This window comes from Scatophagus argus, chromosome 13, assembly GCF_020382885.2.
Source record: "Scatophagus argus isolate fScaArg1 chromosome 13, fScaArg1.pri, whole genome shotgun sequence".
NCBI lineage: Eukaryota > Metazoa > Chordata > Actinopteri > Scatophagidae > Scatophagus > Scatophagus argus.
The window spans coordinates 8,839,400-8,859,233 of record NC_058505.1 but is presented as its reverse complement, the minus strand read 5'-3'; the positions used below and the strand labels follow the sequence as shown (position 1 = coordinate 8,859,233).

At 41.4% G+C, this 19,834-nt stretch overlaps 1 protein-coding gene across 19 annotated transcripts in view; it reads left to right on the top strand.

Moving 5' to 3' along the window:
* obscnb (obscurin, cytoskeletal calmodulin and titin-interacting RhoGEF b) overlaps window positions 1-19,740 on the top strand; it is a 50,864-nt gene extending 31,124 nt beyond the window's left edge. For 12 of the 19 annotated variants that reach the window (XM_046408977.1, XM_046408979.1, XM_046408989.1 and 9 more), the window contains 37 exons: window positions 358-636; window positions 1,138-1,395; window positions 1,676-1,942; window positions 2,134-2,406; window positions 4,388-4,654; window positions 4,878-5,153; window positions 5,299-5,571; window positions 5,817-6,107; window positions 6,347-6,373; window positions 6,612-7,955; window positions 8,171-8,452; window positions 8,545-8,626; window positions 8,717-8,838; window positions 8,985-9,182; window positions 9,317-9,349; window positions 9,447-9,545; window positions 9,658-9,876; window positions 10,009-10,042; window positions 10,162-10,214; window positions 10,304-10,402; window positions 11,922-11,978; window positions 12,557-12,696; window positions 13,169-13,369; window positions 13,484-13,560; window positions 13,641-13,811; window positions 13,987-14,146; window positions 14,350-14,466; window positions 14,579-14,743; window positions 14,851-15,009; window positions 15,110-15,287; window positions 15,441-15,554; window positions 15,673-15,840; window positions 16,119-16,221; window positions 16,340-16,469; window positions 16,644-16,737; window positions 16,886-16,928; window positions 17,425-19,740. In XM_046408977.1, coding sequence (XP_046264933.1) covers window positions 358-636; window positions 1,138-1,395; window positions 1,676-1,942; window positions 2,134-2,406; window positions 4,388-4,654; window positions 4,878-5,153; window positions 5,299-5,571; window positions 5,817-6,107; window positions 6,347-6,373; window positions 6,612-7,955; window positions 8,171-8,452; window positions 8,545-8,626; window positions 8,717-8,838; window positions 8,985-9,182; window positions 9,317-9,349; window positions 9,447-9,545; window positions 9,658-9,876; window positions 10,009-10,042; window positions 10,162-10,214; window positions 10,304-10,402; window positions 11,922-11,978; window positions 12,557-12,696; window positions 13,169-13,369; window positions 13,484-13,560; window positions 13,641-13,811; window positions 13,987-14,146; window positions 14,350-14,466; window positions 14,579-14,743; window positions 14,851-15,009; window positions 15,110-15,287; window positions 15,441-15,554; window positions 15,673-15,840; window positions 16,119-16,221; window positions 16,340-16,469; window positions 16,644-16,737; window positions 16,886-16,928; window positions 17,425-18,538 — 7,967 coding nt within the window. In that variant the 3' untranslated portion in view covers window positions 18,539-19,740. The remainder of the gene's footprint in view (window positions 1-357; window positions 637-1,137; window positions 1,396-1,675; window positions 1,943-2,133; window positions 2,407-4,387; window positions 4,655-4,877; window positions 5,154-5,298; window positions 5,572-5,816; window positions 6,108-6,346; window positions 6,374-6,611; window positions 7,956-8,170; window positions 8,453-8,544; window positions 8,627-8,716; window positions 8,839-8,984; window positions 9,183-9,316; window positions 9,350-9,446; window positions 9,546-9,657; window positions 9,877-10,008; window positions 10,043-10,161; window positions 10,215-10,303; window positions 10,403-11,921; window positions 11,979-12,556; window positions 12,697-13,168; window positions 13,370-13,483; window positions 13,561-13,640; window positions 13,812-13,986; window positions 14,147-14,349; window positions 14,467-14,578; window positions 14,744-14,850; window positions 15,010-15,109; window positions 15,288-15,440; window positions 15,555-15,672; window positions 15,841-16,118; window positions 16,222-16,339; window positions 16,470-16,643; window positions 16,738-16,885; window positions 16,929-17,424) is intronic. The other 7 variants (XM_046408991.1, XM_046408990.1, XM_046408978.1 and 4 more) reach the window with 6 other exon arrangements.
* Window positions 19,741-19,834: the final 94 nt, after the last annotated feature.

Below are 19,834 nucleotides of genomic sequence, written 5' to 3'. Positions count from 1 at the left end.
TCTATTCTACTATTTTTTCATTCATATTTGTTGTGAGCCATCAAATTACAAATAATACAAATAGGTGTCTTCTTTAAAGGTTTGTTCAATTTGTAGTATCTGGTATAGTTAACTTTCACATTTCATGCAAAGTCTAGTACAGAGGATTCTGGGAGTTGACAGTCAGATTAGTATTGCTGACAGTCATTAAAATGGTACAGTTCTATGTCCATGATCCTGAGATCAAACCTGAGGCATGAAGTTTTAAGTGAGTATTAAAATGAGGTTCTTAGTTAAGGCTCCATCTTCTTATTGATGCCTCCTGGAAAATTAGGTGAGATCTGATCGCTGATCTCCCATCATCCTCTTCACCCTCAGAGCATGTGCGCATCCTTCGAGAACTCTGCGATGTTACTGTGACCACTGGGCAGGATGCTGTCTTTGAGGTTGAGTTGTCACACTCGGGCGTGACAACCGGGGAATGGTGGCTGGGTGACAACCTCCTCCAAAATAACGATCTGAATCAAATGAGCAGTCAGGGCAGAGTGCACCGTTTGCTCTTGAAGATGGTGACCACAGATGAATCAGGGGATGTTGCCTTCGTATTGGGCGAAGAGAAGAGTGTGGCCTGTCTTCTAGTGGAGGAGAAACCCAAAGGTAAAGGAGATGACATGGCCACTGGAGATTTTTATTCCTCACATCCATCTCCATCAACCAGCTTTGTCTTGGCAAATGGAAATTTGCTGACACCGTCTTCCTCACCATCCTAACCTTTAGACACTTTTCCATTCTTTGTATTCTGTATTGAGATAGAAACAAATTCTATCAAAATGCTAACACAAATATTCCTTTTAAAGGAGCACAGTGTTTTTTGACAATGGATTGTTTTCAATACACTTTTATAGGATTTTTGTTTTTTGTTTTTACATAACTAACTTGAAAGGATGCTAGTATATCTTGGCAGATCTTTGTTCACTATGCTGTCAAATATGTAAAATGACATGAAATAGTCACTGCATGCGTGCATGTGTTTTTGTTTCTATGGCTTTTAAATTATTTATGTCAGGGTTGTAAAGGGAGGGAAAAGGGAAAGACTGCATATGAGTTATTAAATAATTTCCATTATTAAGTCTAGTTTCGGGTTTCCCATATTCACAGTGCTGATACTAGAGAAGCCACATAACACTTTGGCACTAGAGGGTGAAACTGTCACTCTAGCCTGCACCATCTCTGACGCCAAGGCCACTCTCACTTGGAGAAGAAACAATGTGGACATCCAATCAGGTCTCAAGTATGACCTGAAGAGCAACGGAGCATTTCACCAGCTTCGCATCCACAGCCTGGTGCCTGATGACTCAGGAACGTACACCTGTGACACAGGAGATGCACATTGTGACGTCACCTTGACTGTGGAAGGTAAAGAAAGATGCCACGTCTTTAAAAAAAAAAAGAAAAAAACTCTCGTTCCTGTTGATCAGATTCAAGAATGTGGACCAAGATAGGGATGAAATGAACATCTGAAATATTCTTGAACATCCACTTCCTTCAACCACACAAACAGCCTGGCATCAATCTGTATCAGCAAAACTTTTACTAAAGTCCATCAGAGATGTTTGTGTTGTCATCTCAGTTTCTGATGCCAAACTTTCCATCTCAACATCTGATGCAAAACTTTCCCATTTTAAACTCTCATCAGGTGCCCCAACGTTCTTCCGCAAAGAGCTCAAGAACCAGGATGCCATAGAGGGTGATGATATCACCCTGCGCTGTGAGCTGTCTAAGCCAGGTTTTCGTGTTGAGTGGAGGAAAGGAGGCATCGTCCTCCAGCCCAGTAAGAAGTATGAGATGAAACAGGAAGGGTGCATTCAAGAGCTCTGTATACGAAACCTGGAGCCTGAAGACAGTGGCTACTACACCTGTGATGCAGGAGACCAACTCACTACAGCTTCTTTGGCTGTGCAAGGTAGCCACTCTCTATACTGTAGCGTCTGTCCTGTTTACTTCAGTCTGATTAGATTAATTCAGACTGTCGGACTTCGTCTTTGTAATCTGTGATTTTATTTTCTGTCTGTCTTGTTTAATATGTGGTTCTGTTGCTGATAATTTGCAAGTTAGACGCATAGTGTATGCCTATGTGTATTCTTCACTCAACAGTGAAAGAAGTCTTCATTGTGTGTGGTCTTAAGACCACGGACGTCTTTGTTGGGGAATGGGCAACCTTCTCCTGCCAGCTGTCTGGTAGGGCACCAAACAAGGTGCAGTGGTGGCTGGATGGCACCATGCTGGAGAACAGCCCCTTTAGTGAGATAGGACTGAGCCCAGGCCACATCCACACGCTCACCTTAAAGAACCTGGCCACAGACGACTCTGGCACTGTCACATTCAAAGCTGGCAGTTTAACATCAACAGCCAAGCTCTTAGTCAAAGGTATCGTGTGATAAAGATGATTTTTCAGACTGCAGAATTGTAATTGGATATTTTTGCGTTTTGGTGCTTCATCGTGCATGAGCAGCATTGTTTCTCATTTCATCAGCCATAGTAATGGCAGTAAAGACTTCCATGCTGTATGCTTTGATACCACCAAAACATAAAACTGGGTGCAGCACCACAGTAAAGTTTCATTATCAGCATTTAATGTCAATTGAAAAAAAATATTAATTATACTATACACTTCACGCTTTATTTTGGCTACTCTTTCGGAATCCTTCCTCTGTGCTGTATGTTGGGCTGCCAAAATAATAAATATATGATAATCACGATTATGTTTCTCACTTTGGAGACCATGATTGTTTGTCACAACTATTTGTTTATCTTTGGGAACATAGTAGCTTTGTAGCTCTTGAACTTTTCAAAGCTTCCTCTATTGCTGATTTGCTCTGATTGTACAAAAAATGTCAAAATGAGATGTGACATGCTTTGTCTATGGCATTTGCATATTCTCCCTTTGCTTGTGGGTGCAGTTAAAAGACATGCAGTTTAGGTCAGAATAAATCTAAATTGGCTGTATATGAATGTGAATGTGAGTATGAATGGTTGTCAGTCACTATGTGTCAGCCCTGTGTTTCCTGGCCTTTCTTGGGTGTACCCAGTGTCAGCTGGGATTGGGTTGAACCCATGATGACCCTCAGGGATTAGCATAAAAGTGGTACATGAATTTTAATGTGACCTTAAAATACACATCAACCACGCAACAACAATGGCTGAACTTTTGTTTGTTTTTGTAAGAATGTACTACTGTTGGTGGCTACTCTGTGCAACCATTGTTAGCAACCACATAAGAGCAGAAAATGACATGCTCTTAGACTGCCTCAGCAGCCTTCGTTCTGTGTCAGTTGGCATTTGTTGTTTTCTGTATTCTTATAGTGTCAGTAGAGTCAATCCATATTCTTGAGGCTAGCAATCCTGCTAGCTCAATGGCAGTGGATGATGCTGCCTGTTCACTGATGTCTCTGATGTATCCCTGCTATTTTGTAATTTCCTGTTCGATGTATTTGAAGCAATGTCCTTTGGTTCATATAAGTGACCTCTCAATCCCGATGACAATCCAGTGTTGCAACCCATTCAGAATTCCCTCAGCATTTATAGAGATCATGAAAATGAATAAGAAGAGATTGGATTTTCCTAACATCGTTGATTTGGAATCTCTTGAGTCATTGATTAAGAATAATCACTCTTAACTTCTCAAGTGGTGCCTTCTCAGGTTTAATGGTAAGAGCCAAAAGCATGATCGTGATTATTGTATGGTTAAAGGTACAGCCCTGTGTGTGCAAATTTGGTGATTAGATTCAGTGGATAACATACAGTATTCATGGGTTTGGTAATTTCATGGTTTTATCCACAGATACGGATGTTGCTGTTCAGTATCTATGGTTTTGTCCAAGTTTTATTGTACAGACTTAGTGAATCACTGATTAGCAACAATTTTGTGTTAGGAAAGTGCTGCTCCACCCATCCATTCAGGCCGGCTGCTGTTTAATAACTTCCACTATTCCATCCCACCGACCCCTAACATTCAAGCACTAAAACCCTTAATCCCCTTATACCTACCTTATGAGTTTGGCATCTGTGTCCATGTATAAGCCCCTCCTGCCAGCACTTCTTGGCCCTTGACTGTGATCATTACCCTGAACCTTGACGGTTGGGCTTTTTGACCCCTGTTCATTTTAATAAACCATAATGGACAAGACAGTCGTCACAATAAACTGTGAAATATACTTTAAGATACTCTACCATGGCACATAAAATTTGTGCTGGACAGTCTATAAAAAGATAACATCACTCACTTATAAGCATCTTTTCAACGTTATTTTGGGGGTTATAAAGCCCATATGTCCTTCGGCATGCCCTGTTCTTATCGTTATATCTAATGGCCAAGACCTGACCCTATGACCCCTAACCCCTACCTCAGATCCCACAGTTGAAGTGGTAAGCGAGATGGAGGACCTTCGGGTGGTTGAAAACCAACCGGCTGAGTTCATCTGCCAGTACTCAAGGCCGGTCAAAGCTCAATGGAAGAAAGACGGGCAGCCATTGCAGTCCGATGGCCTAAGGGTGGTAGTGGAGCAGGACTGGAATGTGGCTCGCTTGTATATTAGCCGCGTGTCTGCTGAGGACAGGGGCACATATTCCTGTGAGGCAGAGGGGACCTGCGTGGTTGCTTCGCTTCATGTGGAAGGTGAGCTTCCCTCCACATGGAAAGAGCACCAAACTTTAGGGAGTCTCCTCTGCTCCCTCATATCTCAGTTATACAACTAAATAAACTGATCAGTTGCTGATCATCACAAACTTTCTGCCCTTTAGCTTAAACATCGCAGTCTTCTTCAAATCTTTTTTGATTGTGCTTTTTTGATCATTCTTTCTTTTTCTTTTTTTCTTATTCTTCCATTTGTTTGCTACAGCCAAACCCATTGACATTGTCCAAGGCCTGGAGAATGTAGAGACCTTTGATGGAGGTGAAGCGCTGTTTGAGTGTGCCCTCTCTCGTCCTGAGAGCAAAGATTGCTGCTGGCTTCTTGATGGGAAACCAGTGAAGGAATCACAGAGTGCTGAGATTGTGTCATTTGAGAGTGGTCGTCGTCACTTGCTCCTGCTGAAGGAATTGCGTATTAAAGACAGTTGCATAGTTACTTTCAAGGCTGGTACAGCATCCACATCTGCCCAACTCTCAGTCAAAGGTGAGTCATCCTAATATACCAAAATATTATGAAGTTGTATCAATATATATATATATACATTTATCTTACCTGAATTATCCATTCTAATATTCATACTTTATCTGACAAGGTTTTATGCTTCATTGTGTGGATTTTCTCTCATAAGGCTGGCAACTGGATGTTGTGAAGGGTCTTGAAGACAAGGTGGCTGCAGTGGGAGAGACAGCTGAGTTTTGTGTTGAGCTCACTGAGCCTGTCCCTGCTTCAGAAGTAGCCTGGTATGCTAATGGAGTTGAGATCAGGCCCAGTGACCTCTGGACTATGAGGGCTGATGGCTGTTCTTATCGCCTTGTCTTGAGACAGGCGCCTCTGTTGCCACAGCAGGAAATTACATTTGCTGCTAGAGATGCTCTCTCTTTGGCCAAGCTCACCATCATCAGTAAGTGTTTGGTGAAAGTGTTTTTAATATTTCACATTTTTGTATCTTTATTTTAAAGAATTTAGTTTTTAGATGTTTTAGATGTAGATGTTTCAAATACTTATGTATTCCAGTTATGTACTCCGCATTGCAACTCTACACAGGATACTATAGAAATCAGAGTATGACAGATAAACTTTGCAGTCTGTGTAGTTCATGATCATTATCATAAAACTTTTAATTCCTGCTTCTTTCTATCTTAACAGCTGTACCTGATCCTCCAGAGGACCCTGAGGTCCTCAGTAAGACTAAACAAGCTGTCACCCTCTCTTGGTTCACTCCCTTACATGATGGAGGGAGTCCTATTCTGGGCTACAGGGTGGAGATGCGGCTTGTAGACAGTGCCCTCTGGCTCCCTTGTCATTCTGAACCTGTGTGCAACACAGAGTTTGTGGTTGAAAATCTTAACCTAGGAAGTGGCTACAGGTTTAGAGTGGCAGCCATCAACAGAGCTGGGATTGGAGAGCCTGTTGAGTTGCCTCAGACTGTGCAACTTGGTGAGTGGATGTGTGGTCCCGTTTTTTTGTTGTTTTTTTTTCATTTAGTATTTAGCTTAATATTGTTTAGTTATCAACAATATTTTTTTGTGAGATGGAGATACTAGATCAAAACCTTTGTTAAAAAGCACTTGGTACTGTTTGACATTATAGTACAGTGTTGTGCTATTAATTACCTAAAAAGAGATGTTTCTAAACTGCTATGTGATATTTGTGTTTGATTTCTCATTGTTACACAGAGGCAGCCTTGCAGGCAGTTTCTTCAGGTAAGAGATTGTTTGTTTGATATGCGGGTTTGTTTTGTTTATCCTGGAAATTCATCTGTGGTCATACAACTCCCTTTGCATATCCTTCTCAAACTATTTAAAGTCTTTAGGAATACCCTTGATGCTAAGTTAGTATTTTTCATAATCAACAGAGTTAAGTAGGTTAATGTTGTGTAAGATACTTTTTAAAATAAAAAATTTTAAAACACCTTGGTAACATAGAAAACTCACATTGCAGTTGTAGGTAAAGAGGAAAAACAGGTAGAGATTGAGAAACTGGGACAGCCCAGTCTGCCCCCGGAAGCTGCTGAAGAAGGTGATCTTCATGACCTGTGGGAGGAATTGGCCAAGAAGCGGCGCATGAGTCGAGAGCCCACCCTGGACTCTATCTCTGAACAACCTGAGGAGGACGGTAAAGGAAAGTCTGCAGAGAAGGAGCTGAAGGAGGCAGAGAAAGTAGAAATAAAATCAGGGGAGAAGGAGCAGGTCATTGTGCCAAAGAAGAAGCTCACGGATTCCAACTTGTGCACCAGCTCTGAGGATGAGTCTGTTTCTGGCGGTTCAACACTTGTGTCCTATCTCAAGAAAAGCAGCAAGTCTACTGTCACAACCACGAGCGAGTCAGAGGCTCTGACCACTGAGAGGTTCTTTGCTCATTTCCAGATGGCAGAGCAGAAAACAGTGCAGAAGACTGAAGTTCAAACGACCACAAGCCAGCAGACAAGTGAAAAACAGGTGTCCACGGACAAGACTGAAATCATGGAGATCAGTAAGGAGGATGAGCCTGAGCTCAGAGAGGCTGCCATTAAGATTCAGGCTGCCTTCAAGGGCTACAAAGCTCGCAAAGACATGCGCCCTGTCTTTAAAGAGGTCTTCAAAGACCAGACCAAAGAACCTAATGGCACTATACATCTTGAATGTGTGGCAGAAGGGAAGCCTGATAAGGTGCAGTGGCTGAAGGATGGAGAACCACTGACAGACGGTAAACACCACCATATTGATATTTACAATGATGGCACTTGCTCACTGGTCATCACTGCTGTCACCACAAAGGATACTGGGGTTTACACTTGTGAGGTCACAAACAAGTTTGGAGTCTCATCTCACAGTGGTAAGGTCACAGTAGGAACGGCGAGAGAATCATCTGGGCGGCGACCACTGACGGTGGGTTATAGCGCCGACAGCGAGGCTGAGAGCTCCTCAGGCAGTGAGCTGGATGAGTCACTGAGGCAGGCAAGCAGACGTCTCCGCCGCCTGCTGCGCACACGTCTCCCACCAGATGTTGAGGAAGAACCATTTGTCAGCGCAGATGAAGGAGACCTGCGTCCCCCAGATCCCCACTCTTACCGGGAGGATGACACTTACATCTATATTCGCTTTGATTCACGGACTGAGGCTGAGGTTGCCTCAAAGAGGTTCCAGGAGATGTTTACAATCCATGGGGTTCCTGTGGAGACCACTATCTTGGAAGCAGGGCATCTCAAAGTGGAGCTGCGAATTAGAAAGATGGGCTACACACAAGATGGCACACAGACCCCGACTCAAGATAGACAGACTCCTGCATTGATGGCTGGAGCTCCAGGTAAGAAATATATGAGAGTGGCTGTTAGGATCATTGTACCATTTTTTTTGCAATTTACAATTATCATTTTAATGTAAATGAATGTAGGGGAAGTCCCCACTACAAATTCCCCCATAACACACTACAGATGTGGTCTTCATGTTTCTCTGATTGAAACATTTGATGTGGTTATTTCTAACTGTTTGATTTTCTGACTATTTGCTATTGTTACCCAGCTGCCCCAGTGTTCTTGACAGAGCTACAAAGTCAGGATGTTCCAGATGGTTATCCAGTCAGCTTTGACTGTGTCGTGATTGGCAAGCCCCCTCCCACCATTCGCTGGTATAAGGATGGCAAACTGCTGGAGGAGAATGACCATTATATGATCAATGAAGACCTGGAAGGCTGCCACCAACTCATCATTACCTCTGTGTTGCCCACTGACATGGGTGTCTATCGCTGCACAGCTGAAAACAGCAGCGGCATTGCAGCCACTAAGGCTGAACTCAGGGTTGACAGTGAGTAAACGTTCATTACACACACAAAAATTAGATAGTCACACACGCATTGTCTATTGTTTCACTGATCACTGTATAATGTTGTCTATCAGTGTCTTGCAGCTCAGATTATGACACTGCTGCTGATGCCACTGAGACATCTTCATATGTCAGTGCCAAGGGCTACATGTCCAGGTGAATTTAGCTGTTTATGCATATTTAAAAAATATCGATAAATGTGAATATTGAATTGTTGCAGTGTACTGTGGTGCTCTCCTTGTGCAGAGAAACGGAGACATTTGAGTCTGTAGCTGAAGATGATCAGCTACCACAAGTTGTGGAGGAGCTTCATGATGTTCATGTCAGTCCAGGTTCACCTATTGCTAAAATGCAGCTCAAAGTAAAGGGTGAGTTCATTAATCATTATCAATAGTCATTTTATCTGAAGTAGCTAATTAATACTTGTTTGTACCAACCTTATAGAAGAAGTAAACTCACAGACAGCTACCCATGACTAAAGAATGTTGTTTCTGAAATACATTTTGTTTTCCAGGCTTCCCCAAACCCAGAGTATACTGGTTCAAAGATGGCCAACCTCTGCGACCTTCAGAGAGGATTCTTTTGTTAGCAGAAAGAGATGTTCATGGTGTGGAGATCATGGGGGTGAAGAGAGAGGATATGGGGGAGTATTCTGCCTACATCAGCAATGTGGCTGGCTCTGCTTACTCCTCTGCCCGACTGATTGTTCTGAGTATGTATACACATGCATGAATAGTTACCTGCACCCCCTCAACAAAATGAGTTACAGTATTAAAATTTGATGTTATATTTGAAAAATGCTGTTGAGATGTTTACAGATACTGTAACAGCTGTATTTTGCAACAGGTCCAGGGGAGATTATGCCGCAAGATAAACGAGGTAATTTTGACATTTATCCTACAGACTTGGCTCAGGTACAACTACTTTCAACTGAGTGACTGTCATTTTATTTTATACCTTTTGTTTGTTTCCACAGACCCCAAGGAGCCCCTGGTGCCACCCCGTTTCCTTGAAAGGTTTAGCAACAGGAAGGTGAAACAAGGAGCAAGCATCACTCTGTCTGTCAAAGTCGAAGGTTTGTTTACTGGGTGATTGTTTTAATATTCACGAACACCCACAGTAATCTGCAAACATCCTAAAAGTGTCTTTCAGCTTGTGTTAAAAACTGAATATTTTTTTGTTTTTAGGTTCCCCCACACCTATGGTCTCCTGGCTAAAGGAGGAAACAGTGGAAGATGTCCTGTGGATCAAGCCTGATACCAAGGGATACAAAATTGCAAGCTCAGGGCGCCAGCACAGCCTCATTTTGATGGATGTTGGCACAGAATACACCGGTGCCTACACCTGTATTGCAACAAATAGGGCAGGACAGTCCATCTGCACTGCCCATCTCGAGGTTGATGATAGTAAGTCAAGCAGAGACGCCTTATGTATGAATTATATTGACCTTTATACTCATACCAGCAGTTTTTCTCTTGGGTTTGAATATAATTATATGTATATATGCCACTGCCTCTCCTATTTTTTTTGCCCCCTAGCACCACAGCCAAAGAAAGAGACCAAAGCCTCAGAGTAAGTTTCTCTGGAGATTTGAGATTCAGAATGGCATAGCACATAAAAAGATATGTACTGCATATACAGTGCATTTGTATGTATGAGAAAATGTCCAAATGTTATTTAATTTTCCTCAGGGTTCTTGGGATTACAGTTAGTCCTCCAGAAGAGGAGACTAACAGAGGAAAAGGTGAGACATGTCATCCTATACCCAGGCATATACTATTTATAAATACTGCAGTATTTATGGAGTTCTTTCCTCTCTGTGTGTGCCTTAAGAGGCTAAAATCCCCTACCTAGGTGAAGTAGGTACAGAGGAATTCCTCATGAAACTCACCTCCCAGATCACTGAAATGGTATCAGCAAAGATTACCCAGGGTAAGTGTATGTTATGGATCAATACATCTGTGCAATTGCATATTCTGTTAATTTGAGATCAGTTTTAGTCACAGTTTACAGTATTTCCCACCAGAAGTACTCAGCAGTGTAAAAATAGGGGCCATAAAAAAGCTGGATTTATAGAAAAAGCTGGACTTGAGTTAACCTTCACAGTTGAATGTATTGTGTTTCTACACACCAAGCTCAGAGTAAAACAATCAGGCTTATTCAAGTCTGGTTTAAAGTAAAATAAAGCACAATGTGCCAATGGCTTAAATTAAAAGGGTATGTTGTTATTCACTAAATTGTTTAGGTGTTTAGATGTAGTACCCACTACAGTAGTAGCCCATTTAGTGTAAGATATGGACAAAAAAAGGGAGAGATTTTAGCTCTGGGGAAGCTAGCTGTATGTGAAAAGTTGACTGCAGTGTTTATTTTGGCAGCAAATTTTGGTTTTACTTGTGATCATAGTCTTTTGAATAAAATACCATTGAGTTTTGCTTCAGTTTTAGGCCGGTGCATTTTCTTCCAGACGGCCTTACCAAATATCAATCAAACATGTGCTAAGGTATCACACCTTTGTATTTACATATATGAAAAGGCCTATTAGTATTTGCTGAGCTGAATTAGCATTTGTCATTAATAAAACATGCTTAGTTTAGGCAAGTCAGGGTGTGTAAACTGGTGTAAATTATCTTCAATAAGTGTCAACATAATGATTTATTAATATGTATCAATTAAAATTAAATTGAAACTTTTTTAGTGAAAAGGCTACGGTATGACTTAATTAAAATGGTAAAAATTAACAATGCTGCATGTACAACTAATATCCAGTACTGGGATTAAGTCTTTGTCAGATTAGAATCACGGATTGTTTTATTCATTGTGAAATTATTAATCCTGTCACCATCATGCATGTAGCAAGCTAACTGTGACCAGATAACATACTGTTGGTAATTTAAATGCTGTGGATGCCTTTACCCTGAGGAAGACCATATCTCTTAAAATCACCAGATGTTATCTGTGGTTGGAATAAAAAGCTGCAGGTTGACTATCCTTTTGCTAAATTATTCAGTGTAGTAGTTTCTGATACTTCATTTGAAACATGAATGGCTTTGCTACTTGATAATACCAAAGATGCTGAGAGTCTACCAGTAATCCACGTTATGCTGCAAACAGTGCTTATGTTAATTGTACTGTTACTTGCTGGTCAGGTTTGGTTGAACTACAGTGAATTCATTTGTATTATTCAAGAATTGTCAAAGTGTTGATGAGAATGTTGTTGCACTCAATTCTTGAATTAGAATTCACATGTCAATAGATTTGAGTTTAACACCAAACTTGACAAAGGAGTGTCCTCCTCCTGCTTGTTTTTCTGCATGTTTTGCTTTATCCTTGAGCTTATGACTGAAAAACTCTCATTATTTCATACAGACATAATTTCTTTACCACTTTCAAATCCATCAGTTTGGCAACCCAAACAATTAAATGCTCTTACAATCATTAATTTGTTATTCAGACAACTTACAGAATCAAGAAGTGCTCCAGTGGATGAAAACTTGGCCCAAAACCACCAGTATGTATCCCAAGTGCATCAGCTTTGCAGTTAATTTACTTTTTTCCATTGAGACATTTTTGATGTGCTAGATGACCCTGCAGAAGACTTGTGGAAACAATTTTGATTTACAGTTATTTTTACATACAGAAGAAGAATTCTCTTATATATTAAGGTGCAGGCACTACAGTTTCATCTTGTGGCTACAATATTTTCCCTTTCCATGCTGTCTGTCATTTTATACCTCCTTATGCATCACTAAATTCCATCCATTCATCCATAATTCTGTCTTTTCCAAATGGGTTTCAGAATGATTTTGAAATGACTATGACGTTGCATCAATTTATAGCTGGATGACCTGCTCACAGACAGACCTGTGTTGTGTTGTCTGTGCTGTAACTTTTTCTTGCATGTTCTCATGATACTAACAGTCATAGCAAAGCATTTAGACTGAAATGTATTCTTGTGGATTTCATATTTTTCTTTCCATTTCAAAAGACAAATAATTATTTTGAAGTAGCATATAAAATTTTAGAAAAGGGGTAATTATTTACATGCTTTGAGATCCTGATTTCCTCTTTCTGCCCTGGCTGCCCCAGCTTCATTACGTGTACCAGGTATCGACAGTGATGATGAGACCAAGACCCCATCTCCATCACCTCATCACGGTCGCTCTCGACCGCCCTCCCTCATTGCTGACTCCTCCTCTGAATCTGATGAGGGCGATGCCAGGGGAGAGGTGAGATACAGTCTTGATGTGATATTTTGATGTTTAAACTTGTTTTATTACAAACCTCAATTTTTGTATTGGATTCAGCAATCTGAGTTAGCCAAATTAAATGCTTTTCCTTGAAACTGACACTGTTTTTATTACAAATTTTCCTCTATATGTTACTTTGTCCGTGATCTTTTTTGAACAGGTGGACAAGAGTGGCAGGAGATCTAATGTTAGTAGTTGTAAGCCAAATTCAATTGGGAAATTGGGGAAAATGTACATGTACAGCAAAGTGTAAGCTTTTGAAAGCAACACTTTGACACACAGAGAAGTAGAAACATAAACAAGCAAGATTGTGCAAGAATAAGGAACTTTATAACATACTGGTCTTATATATTGTATAAATGCTGCACTAGATGCCAAAATAAATTCCTCTTAGGTGGAACCTGCCTGGAAATAAAAGTTTTTCTGATTCTGATTCTGCTATTTTTTATAGATGTTTGACATCTATGTGGCAACTGCTGACTACAATCCTACCATAGCGAGCAAAGAATCCATCTCTCTGAAGGAGGGACAGTACGTTGAGGTTTTGGACTCCGCTCATCCACTCAAATGGTTGGTGAGGACCAAACCCACCAAAACAACACCATCCCGCCAAGGCTGGGTCTCACCCGCCTACCTGGACAAGAAACTCAAAGTATGTCTTGAAGATATAGATAGCAAAACATCCAAACTTTAATCATCACTATTAATTCATTCTTGAGGCCTTTTGTTGTTTTAAAGTTAATAGTAAAACTGTGTATTCTTCCAGCTCTCTGCTGACACAACTGACCTTCCAGAAACAAGCGTTGAGGAGGTGTCTGAGGGTGAATACAAGAGGAAATTATTGTAAGTACAGCATATCTACACTCAGAAAGCTAATGATGAAACCAACGAATGTATCGTAACCAGCATTTTCCTGTCCCTAGCCAAATGATCCAAGACCTGGTAAATGGTGAATCAGAGTTTGTAAAAGAGATAGACTTCTTTACCTCCCATCACCTGAAGCATGCACACAGCCCTGATGCACCACCTGAGGTCACAAGCCAGAAGGACACCATATTCAGGAACGTTGATGATATCAAGTCCTTCCATAGCAAGTAAGCTGATCTTGTCATGACTTGTCATTTTAGTCAGATATTTTAAAAAAAGAAGACAAAGGATGTGTTTTCCACGCCAGCAGAACATTCTCCTTTCCGAAAAATGTCAAAAATGACCATGGACTTCACAGAAAACTTTTCAATGCATTAAAACTCCCCCAATTAATTGTTTTAGGACATTCCTCCCAAAGTTGAATGACTGTGAAACAGATGATGATGTGGCCATGTGCTTCCTGAAGAGTAAGGAAGGCTTCGAGAAGTACCTCCAGTATCTTGTTGGTCAGGGTCAGGCTGAATCTGCTGTCAGTGATAAGACCGTCCACCGCTTCTTCAAGGTAATGCCAGAACTATTATTGCTATACTGTGGCTTGGGCAGTAAGTAATTTGATATGCCATCATAGTTAAGGCTGTAATTTCTTTGGTGTCTTACTCTTACTGTACTGTATACTTAAAAATTTTGTATTTGCTATTTTGTAAAAACCTTATCATTAGGGTGACTGGGGATGAATCTAAGAATCTGTCTTTCACAACATTGTAGGAGTACACTGAAAAAGCACAAGCCAGTGCAGACCCCGCAGATCCCCCTGTGCGCAGCATTAACGCCTGCCTCCAACAGCCACTGGAAAGGATTCAGAAGTACAAGGCTGTCCTCAAGGTGAACAGCTTTGATACACAATATGACCTCTGTTGAGGTTCATTACGGAGAGAAATACATCACTTGCATAAGTCGGGCAGTTTTACTGAAATCTCTTCTCCAACACCTTCAGGAGCTCATTCGAAACAAGGCAAGAAATGGCCAGAACTGCTGTCTACTGGAAGAAGCGTATGCCATGGTGTCTGCGCTTCCTCAGCGCTCTGAGAATACCCACCATGTCTCCATGATCGAGAACTATCCTGCCACGCTGGAAGTATTGGGAGAACCAATTAGACAGGTAGATAGAGATATTGTGGTGTCCTTGATTATCCCAGTGATTAGAGGTATGATTCTGTTTGATAATGTAATGTATGTTGATTTTTTTTTCCCCCTTTTTCAAACGAGGGACCCTTCCAAGTGTGGGAAGGGGCTCCAGGAATTAGGACGTCCTCTAGAGGTCACCATCGTCACGTCTTCCTGTTTAAGAACTACTGTATAATCTGCAAACCCAAGAGAGACAGCAACACTGATACACAAGCATATGTCTTTAAGAACATGATGAAGGTAAGATTATTAATGTAATTTTGATGTACTTTTTAATGTACTGTCATCGTTTTTCATCAGCAGCCAGATTATGTTTTCTGTATTTGTCATCCTGTTGCAGTTGAACAACATTGATGTGAATGAAACAGTGGAGGGTGATGACCGCGCCTTTGAGATCTGGCATGAACGGGAGGACTCAGTGAGGAAATACACCCTGCAGGCCCGAACTGTCATCATCAAGAACTCATGGCTGAGAGACCTTAGAGAACTGCAGCAGCGATACAGCGTGCCTGCATGGAGTAAGTAACACACACACACACACACACACACACACAGTCTGACTTTTTCCATTGTTGTATTCTCTATTTTATCACCCAGAATGCATTTTAATATTCCCCCACTTTGAAACATAACATTTCATGATTAATTTAATTATTTAATTCTTTTCACAGGTCCTCCTGACTTTGATGAAATTCTGGCAAACTGCACAGCAGAGCTCGGACAGACGGTTAAACTGGCCTGCAAAGCCACTGGAGTACCCAAACCCAAAGTCACTTGGTACAAGGGTATGCCATTTGATTTTAACCATTTGATCTCTTGGACAGTACATGGGAGTGATGCTACAGTATGCTCCAACAGCATCTGAGGCCAAATTTGTTGCACTGTTTTACGTGTTGAATGTAGATGGACGTACTGTGGAGGCAGATCCACATCACATCATTATTGAAGACCCTGATGGTTCCTGCACTCTGATCTTGGATAATATGACAGCAGATGATTCTGGCCAGTACATGTGCTTTGCGACAAGCTCAGCTGGCACTGCCAGCACTCTTGGCAAGATTACCGTTCAGGGTAAGTGGTACAGTGTGATAATGTCCTAAAATACCCAAATGCTTTGATTATAATGAAAATGCAACACAGAAAATATCAGTAATGAGTCCTACTGTACTTGGGCCAAATTAAAGTCCTTCTGGAATGAAGAAATAGATTTTTGTGAAGCCAATTTATTGTGTTAGCAATTAGACAAGGAAGTGTTTTATTCAGCTGTTTTAGAGAACACTCCAGCACAGTATTCTCATGACTAACCTCTGTAGTGTTTAAAATGTTATATTTTGACATATTTCTTGTAGTGCCTCCTCGTTTTGTGAATAAAATGAGGAATGCTGTATTTGTTGCTGGTGAGGATGCTCAATTCACATGCATCATACAGAGCGCCCCCAGTCCCAAGATCAGGTGGGTACACATCAATAAAATTTATTCACATTTTAAATTCATGAGGTCTTTTGAAATTTTGCTCAGGTGTTAACCTTTTCCTGTCTTCTCTGGCTGTGTGTACTTGTTTACTGTCAAGGTGGTTCAAGGATGGCAGGCTGCTGACTGACCAGGAAAAGTATCAGACTTACAGCGAGACCCGTAGTGGGGTTCTGGTCTTGGTAATCAAAAACCTGACAGAGAGAGACCTGGGACACTATGAGTGTGAGGTTGGTCATTATTTAAGCTAATATGTAGTGGGGTTGGGAAGTTGTAAACATTGCCTGTGGACAGAAATTCTCTGCAGAGTAACTCTCAATCACTTTAATAAGCTGTGAAGTTGTGTTTGCACCCAAGATTTTAAGTCAGTTGATATCTAAAAATATGTTCCCTGCTTTTGCCAGTTGTCCAACCGTCTGGGCAGTGCCAAGTGTGCGGCTGATTTAGTTCCACCCTCTGCCATGGCTCGAACTGGTGAGCAGGCCATCACTATTGAAGGTAGGAACACGTGACTTTTTCTTCACAAAATATATATACATATGCAGTGTGTTTGTGTGGGGAAATATTTTTTTTTTTCAACTCTAACTTTAAAACTAATGCTCTTATTTTGTCTATTAAATCTTATTTATTCTGCTTCTCCCCTTAGTTACTGAGCAGGAGACTAGAATCCCAAAGAAAACCATCATCATGTAAGTGTGAACAGGATAAAATTGTCCCTCTGCCTGAAGCATGTCTGTTGCTCTACACGTGTTCCCATAGACAGTTCCTTACTTAGACTATAAGAAAAAGCTTCATCTAACTGTGAAGTTATCTTTCAGCATCAAACATTTTCAGGAGTGTTAGTTTCAGGACAAATGTCCTCTGCAGTTGTTGGCTTTGTGATACAGATGCACTGAACAGTTTATTTTTGGCTTTGCTGTGTATTGCTTTTTAAAAGTTAAGTGCTTTCATGTGTGCACTTCTCACTTTGGCCCCATGTATGCATTGTTGTGTAGTATTTAAAGCCTGAGTGCAAAGGATTTTATCACAAGGATGACGAAAGGATGGGCAGTCTTCACCATGGTGTTGTCTTCTTTAACTGGCAGCTTCATTTCTGCAGCTCCTCACTCAGCATTTATTTTTGAACCTGTCACTTCTTACTGTAGCTGTGATAATGTCTATGTTGTTGCTTTCTTTTTCTTCCAGCGAGGAGACTATAACCACTGTGGTGAAGAACCCACGCATGAGGAGGCACAGGTCCCCTGGCTTGACAGTTGCTGGAGCACACCGCTCAGAGACCTCCACCCCAGAGCCTCCTACAGCTAGGCCGAGGAGGGTGCCCACTCCGAGAAAGACCACCATCCCAACCCTTTATGTTACTGAACCAGAGGGGGCTGAAGCCAGGGCCATGGAGAGCAAACCCAGGTGGGTTGAGGTAGAGGAGGTCATCGAGTATAAGGTCAATAAATCCCCCAGGCTGCCCAGGAGGAGAGGCATTTCACCAGCAGGGTCTGATCGCGCAGCCACTCCCTCCAGGCCCAGAAGGTCTCCACCAGAAAACCCAAATGTGAACAATTCCAACAACAAGTTGGTGGAGCAGGCCCAGCTGCAGGGAGAGGTCAGCAGCCAGCAGCTCTCCTGGGAAGAAGAGGAGGGTCATGTCAATTCTGGTTCTGTCTCTGGAGTTACTGGAGAGCCACAGGAGCTCTCATCTGTCCTCACTCCAGCTGGAGAGGACAGCGAGGACCAGGACGATCAACAAACTGTCATCTTTGAACCCAGTGACGAAGATGATGATTGTAACTCGTTCAGAAAGCAGGAGCCTCAGATTCTGACACAAGGAGGTCGGATCCTCACCCTCGAAGACTTGGAGGATTACATCCCAGAAGAAGGAGAGACCTACGGCTCCTCCTGCACCCACAACCCTGCTGCAGATAAGCCCTGTGAGATCTCTGTGCTCCAGAGGGAGATCGGCGGATCTGCAGTAGGACAGCCGGTGCTCCTTAATGTAGGGCGGCCAGTCGTGGCCCCGAGGCAGAGGAGCGGCTTCTTCAGTCGCTTCAGGGAACATCTTTCCAGCAGCCTTTTCTCATCTGCTGTCCCCCAAGAAAGCGGAGGCCCATCAAGGACGGAAAGATACGTCCCCATCCCGGTGAGCCACGCTAAACTGGAAGTGAAGCCTTCATATTGCTCAGAGGTGCAGAGAGTCGAAGGTGGGCAGCAGAGCTTTAAAACCAAAGTGTCAACTCAGACCTATGGCTACACATCAGTGGGCAACCCTGTCACTCTTCAGATCAGTGACGACCTTTATCAGGACTAGTAGTAGTAAACTAAAGTAGTAATCTAAATTTGGTACCACAAACCCTATTAGTCTTAATTGGGGACATTTCTGCTTAAATGATGAATGAGACATATCCTAACCTAAGTATCCTAAGTATATTTACTGCATTTGACAAACCATTCCATTTTGAAGCTTACAATCAGAAAATAGGCTCATCCTCTGGGTCTTTTTCTTGACAAATGGTTAGAGTCAGATGGTCTCTTTGGACTAGGTGAGTTGGAAAGTTGCAGTCACTGCTCTGTTACAACTGCTTTATGACACATGTGTGGTATGTGCTGTGTAATATATATAGTGGACAGAAATCAGGAAGATTTTACTGATGAACAATTTCATTTTCTGTTCAGTTTAATTTTGTTTGAAAGGAATGTTTGACTTGTGCATACCTTCGCAAAATCATGAATCTTGACACACCACTATTAACTGATCCAAACATTATTGTTAGTAGAGTCTCATAAAATAACAAATAAGAGTATGATTAGCTAAGAATATTTTTTTTTTGGTTTTACTTTTGTACTTTTCCAAAAAATGTTGCCTTTTGCACATTTGCAGTGCCTTAAAGTCCTGGAGCAGCAAATGTTGACGTTAATGAGAACTGATGAGGTCAAAATCAAACATAAAGTTCTCTACTACTTCAGTTGTTTATGGGTGATTTATGCATTTGACTGCATTTACGTCACTTATCATTGTGAAACATGTTTTTACCATTAATTGTGAACTGAATGTTTCTCTGCTTTTTAGACATTTTTGTGTCTGTTAATGCAGTGCAATTACCTGTAAATTCACAGGATATCACAGGAATATTCATGAGTAAGCGACAGATATTTAGACGAGTGACTGCATGTATTTGCTTTCCCGAAACCAGATGTGTAAACCTGGAGTAACCAGATCTGTAATGTTGTCTGACTTTTGACTGCAAGGAAATGTTTATGCAAAGTTCTTGAGCTCACAGCATTTGCTACCTTTTTACTGCTATTTAAAAAGTGCGTAGAATACAGTAACTGTCCCCTTAAAGATTTGTGGTGTTGTGTTGAAGTCAGTTACAATGATCATGTTATGTATTAATATTAAAGCACTAACGGATTGTAATTGCTTGTACTGTACATGTGTAGCTTTTAGAAACATGTTTGCATACTGTGTTACTGTGTTAAATCTAAATGAAATAAATGTACCGCAAATAGTAACTATGGCCAGATTCTTTCACACTTTGTTATTTATGACACACATACAGATAATTCTTCCAGTTTTGTAACATTTGTTTAAGTTTTAACAGACAAC